At 38.2% G+C, this 12,409-nt stretch overlaps 1 protein-coding gene across 1 annotated transcript; it reads left to right on the top strand.

The window, feature by feature from the left end:
• Positions 1–6,205: 6,205 nt before the first annotated feature.
• Positions 6,206–12,020, top strand: LOC139738240 (ribonuclease H2 subunit C-like). Its single transcript, XM_071648893.1, has 6 exons — positions 6,206–6,213; positions 8,255–8,419; positions 9,106–9,174; positions 9,495–9,538; positions 10,769–10,888; positions 11,632–12,020. The coding sequence occupies exons 2-6, from the start codon at positions 8,263–8,265 to the stop codon at positions 11,698–11,700; spliced, it is 459 nt and encodes a 152-aa protein (XP_071504994.1). The 5' UTR covers positions 6,206–6,213; positions 8,255–8,262; the 3' UTR covers positions 11,701–12,020.
• The last annotated feature ends 389 nt before the right edge of the window (positions 12,021–12,409 follow it).

The raw sequence follows: 12,409 nt of genomic DNA, 5'->3' as shown, positions 1-12,409 counted from the left end.
TATTTTTAATAATATTAATCGATAACCAAATTAAAATCAATTTGCCCGATATTCAGCCAAATTTAAGATCTTTTCATTAAGTTGGAGCAACGAGCATTAGTTCAGAGTCACAGAGGCTACTTTCGAGTTTTTATGAAATACATTCATAGGAAACTGATAACTATAAGTTTGAACCATGATAGCACGCAAAATATCATGGTTACAGTTCGTTATTGAGAATGTTCGTTATTCAGAAGGTTCTTTATTCCGAAGGTTCGTTATTCCAAAGATTCGTTATTCCGAAGGTTCGTTATTCCGAAGTTTCGTTTTCCGAAGGTTCGTTAATCCGAAACTGAAACAAAGCTCGTTATTTCGAAGGTTCGTAACGGACCCTATTTCATTGTCGGATCAATGAACCTTCGGAATAACGAACCCTATTTTATTTTCGGATTAGCAAACCTTCGGAATAACGAACCCTATTTCATTTTCGAATAAACGAGCCTTCAGAAAGCGAACCCTATTTTTTCGGATAAACGAACCTTCGGAATAACTAACCTGCGGAATATCGCCACAAATGTTCGGAATAACATACCCTTTTTGATTTTCGGATTAACGAACCTTCGGAATAACGAATATCCGAAACACACAAAATTCCCTATATACTTATAGAGGTTTGTTAACCCTAAATTCAAGAAAGGTTCGTTAATCCGAACATTTGTGACGTTATTCCGAAGGTTTGTTAGTCCGAAAATAAAATAGGGTTCCAAAAGGTCGTTTATTCGAAAATGAAATAGGGTTCGTTATTCCGAGATTCGTTGATCCTAAAATCAAACAAAGTTCTGGAACGGGTCATAAGACTTTTTTTGAACGTTCTTAAAACGTTTTTAAACGTTCTAGAGGGTTTTCAAAAGTTATCTGGATGTCTATAACGTCCAAACGTTTTCCTGTCGGTCCTTAAAACTTTAGAAAGTTTTTTTAGTGTTATCTTACCGTTTAAAACAACGTTTTTATAACGTCCAATTGAAACGTTTAAATACGTCGAAAACCTTCCACAAGAAGACGTTCTGAAAAAGTTTTGACAAAACGTTCAAATAACGAACTTGGAATGTTTCAAGAACGTTTAGAAAACGTCTTTGTGTTAGCTGGGTAAAGACGTAAAATTCAAGTCAGTTTTGAGACGCATTATTCACTTCATATTTACGACGTATTAGTGAAATAAAATTTACTTTGCTTTGCAATCTATTTACCACGTCATATTAATGACGTGACGTTAACTTTACGTCAGTTTTGCGACGTCTTTGTAACTTCATATGATAAGGCCTAGGAATTATAATTTTATAGAGTTATATCAGATTGCGACATATATACTGTCGTCAGAACGACGACAATTTCACGTCAGTCAACTGTCAAAAATAAGATTTTTTTTGCTCAAATGGAAGACATAAGAGAGACGTCATTATCTAGACTTTAGAAAGGCGTAATAACTGTCCTTTGTTTGCGGTAAATAAGCAAAGAAAACAGACGCTATTAAGACGTCTCAAACTGACGCCAATAAATCGTATTGTTGTTTGAACCCATATCTAAAAGACGTCATATTTGTGACGTCTTTCTGACGACTGGTTGGTTATACGAAGACGTTGTAAAGACGTGTAGATTACTAATTTAAAGTCATATAGACGAAAATAAACACAGATACTGGATATCATAATCGTTTCAAACTGACGTGAATACTGATGTCGTATTTTTCAAACTGACGTCAATATAAATTATGTCGTATTTTTACTCAAATGGAAGTTGTCCCAAAGATGTCATTGGTGGTCATTAGATTCGTCTAAATGACGTGTAAATCACAATTCTAAAGACAAGATTTACGTCAGAATAATGTCACGAGCACGTCATCTACACGTTAATTCATGCCTTTTTGATGTATATTGGAAAAGAAAAAAAAGGAAGACGTCTGAAAGACGCCTTTTTCACGAAAACTATGTAAACAAGGAAAATGGACGTCATTTTGACGTCATTTTTAGATCGTGGGCGGTTAAGGTCTAATAAAGCGCATGTGAGTACCTCAAAGTACAACCGTGATACAAATCGGGGTCCTAGGTGACATTTGGACGTTTCTAAACGTTCTTGAAACGTTCCAAGTTCGTTATTTGGACGTTTTGTCAAAACGGTTTCAGAACATCATTTTTCTGGAAGATTTTCGACGTATTCAAAACGTTTCAGTTGGACGTTATAAAAACGTTTTTTTTTTTTTTTTTTTTTTTTACGTTAAAATAACAAGAAACCTTCCTTATTCGTTAAGGACCGACAGAAAAACGTTTGTACGTTATAGACATCCAGATAACTTTTGAACAAAAAAGTCTTATGACCCATTCCAGAACCCTGTTTGACTTTTGGATTAACGAACCTTCGTAATAACGAACCCTATAAACGAGCCTTTGGAATAGAAACCCTATTTTATTTTCGGACTAACGAACCTTCCGAATAACGTCACTTAAAAGTTCGGATTAACGAACCTTTCTTGAATTTAGGGTTAACAAACCTCTAAGTATAGGGAATTTGTGTGTTTCGGATATTCGTTATTCCGAAGGTTCGTTAATTCGGAAATCAAAAAGGGTATGTTAATCCGAACATTTGTGGCGTTATTCCGCAGGTTAGTTATTCCGAAGGTTCGTTTATCCGAAAAAAATAGGGGTCGCTTTCTGAAGGCTCGTTTATTCGAAAATGAAATAGGGTTCGTTATTCCGAAGGTTCATTGATCCGACAATGAAATAGGGTCCATAACGAACCTTCGGAATAACGAACCTTTGAAAAACGAAACTTCGGAATAACGAACCTTCGGAATAAAGAACTTCGGAATAACGAATCTTTGGAATAACGAACCTACGGAATAAAGAACCTTCTCAATAACGAACTGTAACCATGATATTTTGGGTGCTATCATCGTTCAAACTTATAGCTATCAGTTTCCTATGAATGTATTTCATAAAAACTCGAAAGTAGCCTCTGTGACTCTGAACTAATGCTCGTTGCTCCAACTTAATGAAAAGATCTTAAATTTGGCTGAATATCGGGCAAATTGATTTAATTTGGTTATCGATTAATATTATTAAAAATAAGTGAAATTATTTTGTGCCAAATAACACATTATAAAACGATGGTTTCAAATCTCTTCTACAAATGTGTTGTACTTGAGAATCGGAGCTGTGGGTTTGATTTTTTTTTCTCTCTCTCTCACATATAGTAAACATATGGCTATGCTGATATTGATAAACTTCATATACTGGTAAACTACTATCACAGCTCTATGTGTACGATAATGCACGACTTCCCAGACAACAAATCACGCATGGCTTCCTTTTTTGGGTGCCAGTCGACAACAAATGGTTTATACACATTTAAAGTCATGAACCCACCTGGGAATCTGATACCAGTTAAAGCCTGGTGTTTGTTTCTATAATAATATAACGATCATGAAGTTTATAAAAAGTTGCGAGTATAACAAGAACTCGAGTTTTGGAGCGCGCTCGCGGTAACCAGCTATTTTGTACGTGTGAATGCAGCTAGTGTTCTTACAAACAAACAAACAAACAAACCAACAAATCAGTGTTTTACTATTCAATCGTTTCTCTTCATCATTTCAATTACGGGTGCTAGGCCATGTGGGCAATGGAGGGAGGGATCGAGTATGAATATATTGCCAGTCGCAATGCTTATTTAGACTTATGATAATGATGATGATGCTGACAACTTTGAAAGGGATTTCGTGAAGTTGTTGTTGATGGATTGATGACATGGAAAAAAGTATTGATAGTGGTGGAAGATATTGCTTGTGGTGATATGTATACGATGGTAATACGAGTGATAATCGTGGTGATGATGATAAGATGATATCCAGTTGTGAAATGATAGTAATGATGTTTATGGTCGTACATGGTAATCAAATAAAAGCAATGATGGTAGTGATGATTGGTTGATATTAAAGGAAACCAAAACCCAAAGACCAATATGGATTGAGTAAACGCAGCAACATTAGCATTATATATACATCAGTGAAAGTTTGAGGAAAAATCGGACAATCGATGCAAAGTTTTTCGTTTATATATTTGTTGTGTTGTAATCACTGAATAAAGAGACTACTAGAGACCATGATGGGCAACAATGTAAAGAAAATGTGAAGAGAATTCCACCCCCCCCCAAAAAAAAAATCGATAAAATTATACATTCCATCAACTTAATTGATACTGACATAATTTATGTTAAGGGTAGTAATCATTCCCCCTATACTTTCTGAAAGTGGTTAATCAAATGCTCTTCCATTACTCAAGAAAAGTGAAAACATAATTGTTTTCTTTGGTTTTCTTTATGTTGTCTTGTGCCCACACACGATGTCATGCATCCAGTGGTTCCAACATCCAAACTTAAAATTTCATAACTTTTGCATCGATTGCCCGATTTTCCTTAAACTTTCACTGATGTGTTCTACTAATGTTGCTCCTTTCACTCAATCCACAGTTCTTTTGGGGTTTTGGTTTCCTTCAATGATGGTCGTGATGGTAGAGGTGACGATGGTAAGTGATGAGAAGGACTATAGGGTTAGCAATGATTAAGTGAACATCATAAAAATTATTGATAGAGCCATTCAAACCGTGATACTTAATTTTGCACATGACCAGGTATGGGCTGGGAAAATGAATTGAATTTGATGGAAATAGCATATCTTTTGATTTTTAAATGCCGATCCAAAATGCCTTTTTAAAGCTGATTAAATTAAAATATTTATAATGAGATTTCATCGATCAAAATCGATGATTACTAGCTCCCCCGCCTCCCGCAGTTTCTCTTCCCTCCCCCATCTTCATCATGGATGTTATTGCATGAGAATGTAATCATATACGTTGATATATATGAACCTGAACTAAAAAGGAGCCTATACTACGCCTTTCTGAATCATTGTGAAGTTGGAGGATAAACCAAAATTAACCTAGGAGTTCATCCATGTTACCCAAGACCAAATGCCCTCTTCGAATATGATTTTGTGGGGCTTAATAAACATGATCAATGTAACAATAATATAACAAACCAGTGAATACAATACTAACGATTACACATGACACAAAAGATATACAAGATTATAGTGTATATGGGAATACAAACATGAGTAAAATGAACAGATATACAGATGTTAATCTGCATGTAAATAGCAGATTACAAATTTGACAAAGAAGGTTGCTTCACTAACCTAAATACCGCTACGTGTCGCTACGTATATATAAAAATACTTTGATTATGATTTATTCCAAGCTTCAATTAGATTTCCAATTTACTTTTTGCAAGATATTGATGACGACGTCGAGTTTGCATGCATCCTAGTAGTATTAAACGCAAGTCTCGCGAGACACAGGAAAAGTGTCAGCAGACGGCGAACAAAACTACAGAAATACCACCGAAGCCGAACGCGATGGCGATGACATATGAAGTGGAAACACACACACACACACACACACACACACACACACACACACACACAAACACTCACACGCGCGCATACACATACCCATACACACAAACCCGTTGTTATGTTTCTGCTTGAAGGACGGCGTCCCATTCTCACATTGTAATCTGATTCTGTGGTTAGCAGACGACCATGCCAATGGTACTCTGTATACTGTGTAACAGTACGAACTCAACGCCTAACTGCGAAGTCCACGCACATGCGTACAAAAACCAACTTGTACACTGATAGCCTTTGCTCAAGTGACACAATGGGCAATTTCGACGCGTTAGGGTTACGGAAAAAAAAATCGCCCCCTGGTAACTGTCAGCGGAACTGTTGCTGATAAGAAGTTTACCTTATGCATATGCATGAACTATCGTGTGGCGCGCGCGCGAAATTTTGTACTCCCACCGGCCACTCCTACATGTTGACGGGATTCACTTCCGGGACGAGCGAAGCAAAGTGAAGAGGACAATCCAATGGTTCTGGAGCACAGAACTCTTACATACCAGGGTAGTTCTGTGTTCTGGAGTATTAAAACCAAGTAAGTGTACTGTACGTTGTAGTAGCGGTGAGCTAGCCGAGCCCACCCGCCCAGCAGCCCACCCGCCCAGCGCCCCACTATAGCACGCGCTCCGCTCCGGTGCATGAATCCACGCTTAGCCTTGTCTTTGCCTTATGCTCCGCTACTTTGAAGGAGTCAGATTTTCGTGGAGAAACTTGGATGATTGTTGGTCAGTGTACTGTTACGTGCCCGTGTACATTTTACTTTACTCTGTAGATGTTTACCGTATAGCTATGCCCATTATTGATTTTCAATAAATTTTATTTTCAGTTGAGTTGGTTTGCTAAGTTATTTTTTCACCCGGGATTTCACTGTCAACTGATTGGCGATGTGCGACTTCTGAAGTTCTGTGAGATTGTAGTAGTACATTTACACACGTACAATTGTATTTCTAACAGTTACAGCGACAGGTGTATCTACTAATCTAGATTATAGGTTAGACTGTATCATGTGTGACTGATGACTAAATAAACTGCAACGACAGTAACGTCAACTTTGTTCTTCGTTCAGTGCGAGAAATTACTCAGTAAATTAAACTATGTTTTTCGTTTCTACTAAAACAGGTTGAATTCTATGCTAAGCTGGAGAAAGGTACTTTGCAATTTCCCCATGCGCTGCGGATGACGGCAATGATCAGTTAAATTTATTTGGGGGGGGGAGGGGGGCCTCTGCTCATATTAAGGTACTTCTCTGATCCCCATCATGAGCACGTACCCCCTGGAGTGCTCATGAGGCCCTCGACCCGTAATGCTCATGAGGACTGTACGACTGCTCCTCTTTACTTCTCATCCATCTTGCAGGTTTTCTTACATCTGACATATCATAATTTGTTGCAAGTTTGCAAGAGAGATTTTTCTTTCTTTCTTTTTTGTTTTTGTTGAATTGAACAGGTTTTATTAAAAATCATGTCTGGCAGCCAAAGGCTGAATTGCACATGTTTTACAATCATAGTTGTTTTTCCACATGCCTACTCTCTCTGATAAAAAAAGTAGAACAAATTATATTTCTTCATTTGATAAAAATCAAGTTTAAACAACCAAAATGTGCAGCAACCAGGCACCGCGCGCCACAGGGCCCCATGGCCAGCGGGTTCGCTCAATGCAGGGCTGCTGTACATACCGGTACCTATCACCATCGGCCTGATCGTCCTCAAATTTTTAAATTCTTTTTTCTGCAGCTCTCACTCCACTCGGTAATCTCACCTCTCCATGCACAAATCAGCTCTTGAAACTGAATGAAGTCTAACATCATTAACATTTTGTTTTAAAAAGATGATAAAATCAGAACTAACCTGATCTTGTGCATATTCCAAAATACTATTCCACACTGATAGAGAAGGTGGGCACTTGAATTTGTCAGCAAACTAAGCACTTCATACATATTAAGGGTTCACTCTCTTCATGAATTCTGCCGTCCACCAGCCTTTGGGCGCCCTTTGTGCAAGCGTCCCCTGGCATCCAGCCACTGGGGCCTGTGCTTTGGTTGGTTGCTGCACATGATTTTTTTTTTTTTTTTTTTTTTTTTTTTTAGTGCAAAAAAAATTGTATTCGTCTTTTCATCATGGAGAGTGGACATTCATTTGTATAAAAAAGAAAGGATGCAAACTAGCAACAATTTGTACATATGTCAGATGTGAGATGGATTAAAAGTGAAGAGGAAAGGGGATTGACCAGATGGCTGACTGGTTAAGGTGCATCACCATGATGATGAGTTGTCTATACACAGCTCTGTAGCCGTCCAGAAATCAGTGTGTTTTGCATGACGTCTGGTCGGACAAGGTTGGAATCAGCAGGCCTAGAATACATGCCAGGGAGGTGTCTCCCACCTCCCTATCTGGTATCGGCAAGGTAGATGTACCGGTATTCAACAATCTTAAAAATCTAAATTATATTTGCTGTGTATTATCTTTTGTGCTGCTTTTCTGTCTCCCTTGTGTTTGGAAGCTCTGAACAAAATATCTGATTCTGTTCGTAATTAGATCTAAACCTAGTTTAGCATGTTTGGAGGTAATTATGAGTTTTGAGTTAAAGATTAATCAGAATTAAAACCATGCTGCTTTCCTGGCACATGCTATTCTGCAGCTCAAAATAATGTGGAGATTTTGTGCATGTTGGCATTCAATCCAGGTTTAATTCACACCGAAGTTATTTAATCTCCTGAAACTATTTGTAAAAATCCTTCTGTGTTGATCTTCTTTTTCCACCCAGTAGCATTCACCATGTCATTGTCCATCAGTGCAAAGTCCCTGTATACAGTGGAGCCGGCATCGCTCCATTTGATTCCATGTACGATAGAGGCCAACAGTGAGGCCAATGTGTCGCATTACTTCACTTCAGCCATCCGGGATGATGAGAACCAGGGCCAGGGAAAAACAGGTTTGATTGAGAACTTTGTGGCACTTCATAGTACCAGCTCTTAACATTATGTTCATTAGCATCCACTTGGAATATGTTTGTCTAGTAATCATATTAGAATTTGAAATAATCCAGGACCAGGTGTACAGAAAAAAAAAAGTAGGTCCCTACCAGTTTTGTAATTATATTACTGAGCCTGAGGATTTGTGTCACATTGAAATTATAACTACAGATATATTGTCACAAACAGATTGGACTAGATTTCAGTGTAAGCTACAAGGAAAAATTTTGGGGGTCAAGTCCATTATAGAAACAATATATTTACTTTGTAGACTGATTAGATTTAGGTTAATGCAGATGGATATTCGCACATCATAGTTTTTAAGGGTATTCAGTTTCCTGACAAAAAAAGAAGAAAAATAAATAAAATGAAATAAATAAATGAATAAAAAATATTTAGTGACTTAATAATGCTAATCTTCGGTGTGGAAGTTTTTTAAACAAATATTGATCACTGTGAGACACAGAGTGCAGGGTACCTACTCAAGGTGAATTTGGAACATTTGTGTTACAACAATCTGACATTCAGTGTCATCCATTAAAAGGGTTATAGTGAGGATGTCATTCTAGTGAGTGTGGGTGCAGATATCATTGGTCACCATAGGAGGTAAGGTTCACTCACTGTATATCTATTCTTTGTGCTTCAGTTCTTCAGACATCATTACGTGGGAGACTTCTAAAGGGCCAGGAAGTTCTGGTCCCAGATGGTTACAGAGGTGAGCAGCATAAACATATGACCATTGTACTATATCATATTTTTTTCTTGCATGTATATTCTGGGATATCTGTATTTCACATCAATGCTGCTTAAAAAGTTCAAACACTTGTGTGTATTAAAAATGGAGCTGTTACTTCCTAGGTTTGACATCTGTTGTTACATCCCATACAAATTTTGATATTACTCATGTATATTATAGTGCATTTGGTTCAGTATGTGCAAACTTTAGGTTGTAATGTGATTTGATGAAAATTGTGATTGTATGAACATATTCCCACATTGACACATAATTGACATAGTTTGATTTACTCTCTGCAGGTGTTGTTCTGAAAGAACCAAGCAAGCCCTTTGTGGAAGAGGAGGCAAGTATTAAACTTTTTCATTTTGAAATAAAGAACAATTATAACAAAAGTCTGATGTCTGTGATTCTCTGAAGTCTTACTTGATACTTGATACTGTAATCCCTCTCGCAGCTCCAAGAAGCTATACTGGGATGAAACTACACATGTGTGCCATTGGGAGGTGCCATGGTGATGATCTCTATTTACAATAAAAGTGTGCACTGTGCGAGTAAAATCTGAATGCGTCCTCTTTTAAAGGATGAGTGATCCAGAAGAAGGCTGCAAGGTTGTAATACATGGGAGAGCAGCTTCTCTGAATGTTGTTAAGGTGGTGGCATGTACAACTTGACTAGGTAGGCGGTTCCAGATCCAAATTGTCCTTGGAAAGAATGAGTACTTGAATGCATCAATAGTTGTCTTGGGTATGTTGAACTTGAGGTCATGATCGTTCCTTCCATAGTAGGTTGCAGGAGTAACCGCTGAGGGCAATGGTAGGCTTACCACTCCATAGTGGATTTTGTAAAAAAGTGAACATTGGTCCAGGAGTCGCCGGTGGTGTAACGTGTTCCATCCGTGTGCCGACACCAGACGGGTAGATGATGTAGACCATCTGTAGTCACCAGCAACAAACCGGGCTGCTGCCTTCTGCACTTGTTCGAGGCTGTTAATGGACGTCAAGGTGTGAGGGTTCCAAACCTCAGAGGCATACTCCACTTAAAACAGATATTGTTTTAGAATGCACAAAATGGATATTTTAGGGGAATAAAATGGAAGCACCAGAAGAGGCTATTTAAATTCTTTTGAATTTCACTCTAGTTTGATCTAGGGGGTGTTTCATCAATTTAGTCAGCGCTGACAAGTTGTCAGTCTCTGACAATTTCAGCAAAATCCTTGGTTTTGATTGGCTGAGATGCTCTGGTCACTTGATATTACTGTAGTGATTGTTAGAGACTGACAACTTGTCAGCGCTGACAACTTTCATGAAACGGTACCCTGGATGATCAGTTACTGGTATATGCTACTTTGTTTATGACTGAGCGAATGCTTAGTAAATTTAGGATAATAGATCTGCTAAAACAATGTCATAGATTTTCATTGCCATTTCTGGATGGCTTCTGTCACCATAGATGTAAAATATGGAGATGAAATAGAAGTCATGTGATATTTTGTGTGAATTATTTCCATGCATCCATTACTAAGGCTTGGACATGTATCACCATCCTATACTCATTTTTCTACTGATCGTGCCAGGATCGTAGTCTGAGAGCTGCACAAAGCTTTGATAGATTTACCTACTGGAATCTGGAAACAGCGCCCTCTGTCAACGACCCTCTCCAGCAGGCAATGGCTTGGACTCGCATTGCTGAAGCGGTAAGTTTCAAATAAAGGGTAAAGCTTTTCCATTTGTATGTTTGAAATACATGTTTGAGCGATTGAGCATGTAAAAGAAATACACTATGTATACGTATTACCACAGTATGCTTCAGTATGCTACATCATGTTTTTGCCCTCACTAAATGAAATGATACATTTTATGCTACATAGTGTCAATGTATTAAATATTCTCATGCAACATTTCTCTCAGGCCATAAAATGGTAGAATATGTTTGTTCCTCTGGTTCTCTTGTTTTTATCATGTCTCCTATCCTTCCGTTTTAATTTGCTTTTTATATTCAAATAGGAAACTTATATACGTATTGTGAATGTCACAACATAGTCTTACACTTAACCCATTGAGGACGATGTGATTTTGCTACAGCACACATTTCCCATTGACACCTGCCCAAGTATACTTGTAGGGACTTGTCCTCGACAGGTCAACGTAATCTTTGATGAATATGGAGCTTGTAGCGTTATGTGAGATTTGGTAATGTTCTGTTCTCCTTATGCAGTTTAATCCTTAGTCAATTGCAGACAATAATACAGTCAGATGAGCTTCATGTATGAGTGATTATGGTAACGTATCTTTGATACATCCAGTAAGTTCCAACTTGCCATTACGCTATACTTGTGTCTGATCTCAATCTACAGCCCAAAGATATTTTCAGTTGGCGAGCTATTGCAGTAGTTTAAAAGATGCCCTCCTTCATCCTTTTCCATTTTGTGCCTTGCAGCTGCATAGTCCTGTTCCTACCGGAGGTTGCTCCCTGGCATCACAGGGAAGTGTCGCTGGATGCAGATGAAGAGGAGAAGCCATGCAAGATTGGAACCGTAGAGACAATATTGTTGCAAGCATTTCATTAACCTGTACACGTGAGCTTACACAGACCAACTTAAAAAAGTGCTTACTAGTACTTGGCACTTGTGGTTTTCATGCCTCCTGGGACATACCTGTAGGCTGTTGCCATATTTTCTCCCGTCACACTTGTACCAAGCTATACTCTTCAGCCGAGGTCATCCTCTGGATCACAACGTCAGGTGGTCCTTTCCTTCTTTTTACTGATGCTCTACTACGATGGCCAACCGTACTTACCTCATGTTGGACACTGCCATCTGAGGGAACACCTTATGATGTGTGCCAAAGTGTTGTCCATTTGTATTTAGCAATTTTAGGGACTGCATGGTGCCAGATCTGACCAAGAGGATTGAAGGATCACATCAGAACTATGCTAATCCTCCCTCGTCAAATTTGTGACTTCACTTTGACATTGGAGCAAACAAATTTTGAATCAGTTACCAACAGTCCAGTCTGTCTGAAAAATGTGCTAAAAACATATTCACTGAATTCTGAATGTGTGCATTCTACTCACTTCTATATTTTGCACAAAATGTTATAAAATGGAAGCAAGACATTAGTTTCCATCAATGGCAAATAGTGCTTGGTTAAAAGGCTGTCGCTGTGTGTATTTATGTTTGTCATCATAGAAATGCTGAATTTAGGGCATTCTCTTC

This window comes from Diadema antillarum, unplaced genomic scaffold (genome assembly GCF_040938485.1).
Source record: "Diadema antillarum isolate AM-2024a unplaced genomic scaffold, OU_Dant_1.0 seq00000731_RagTag, whole genome shotgun sequence".
Taxonomy (NCBI): Eukaryota; Metazoa; Echinodermata; class Echinoidea; order Diadematoida; family Diadematidae; genus Diadema; species Diadema antillarum.
The sequence above is the reverse complement of the archived record's forward strand: the minus strand, read 5'-3'. Positions and strand labels throughout refer to the sequence as shown.

Excerpts from the sequence above, each read along its gene's own strand:
- LOC139738240 (XM_071648893.1), top strand. The coding sequence starts at position 8,263 with ATGTCATTGTCCATCAGTGCAAAGTCCCTGTATACAGTGGAGCCGGCA. Across the intron at positions 8,420-9,105 it reads CCAGGGCCAGGGAAAAACAG|TTCTTCAGACATCATTACGT; the intron begins GTTTGATTGAGA and ends TTTGTGCTTCAG. Across the intron at positions 9,539-10,768 it reads AGCCCTTTGTGGAAGAGGAG|GATCGTAGTCTGAGAGCTGC; the intron begins GCAAGTATTAAA and ends TGATCGTGCCAG.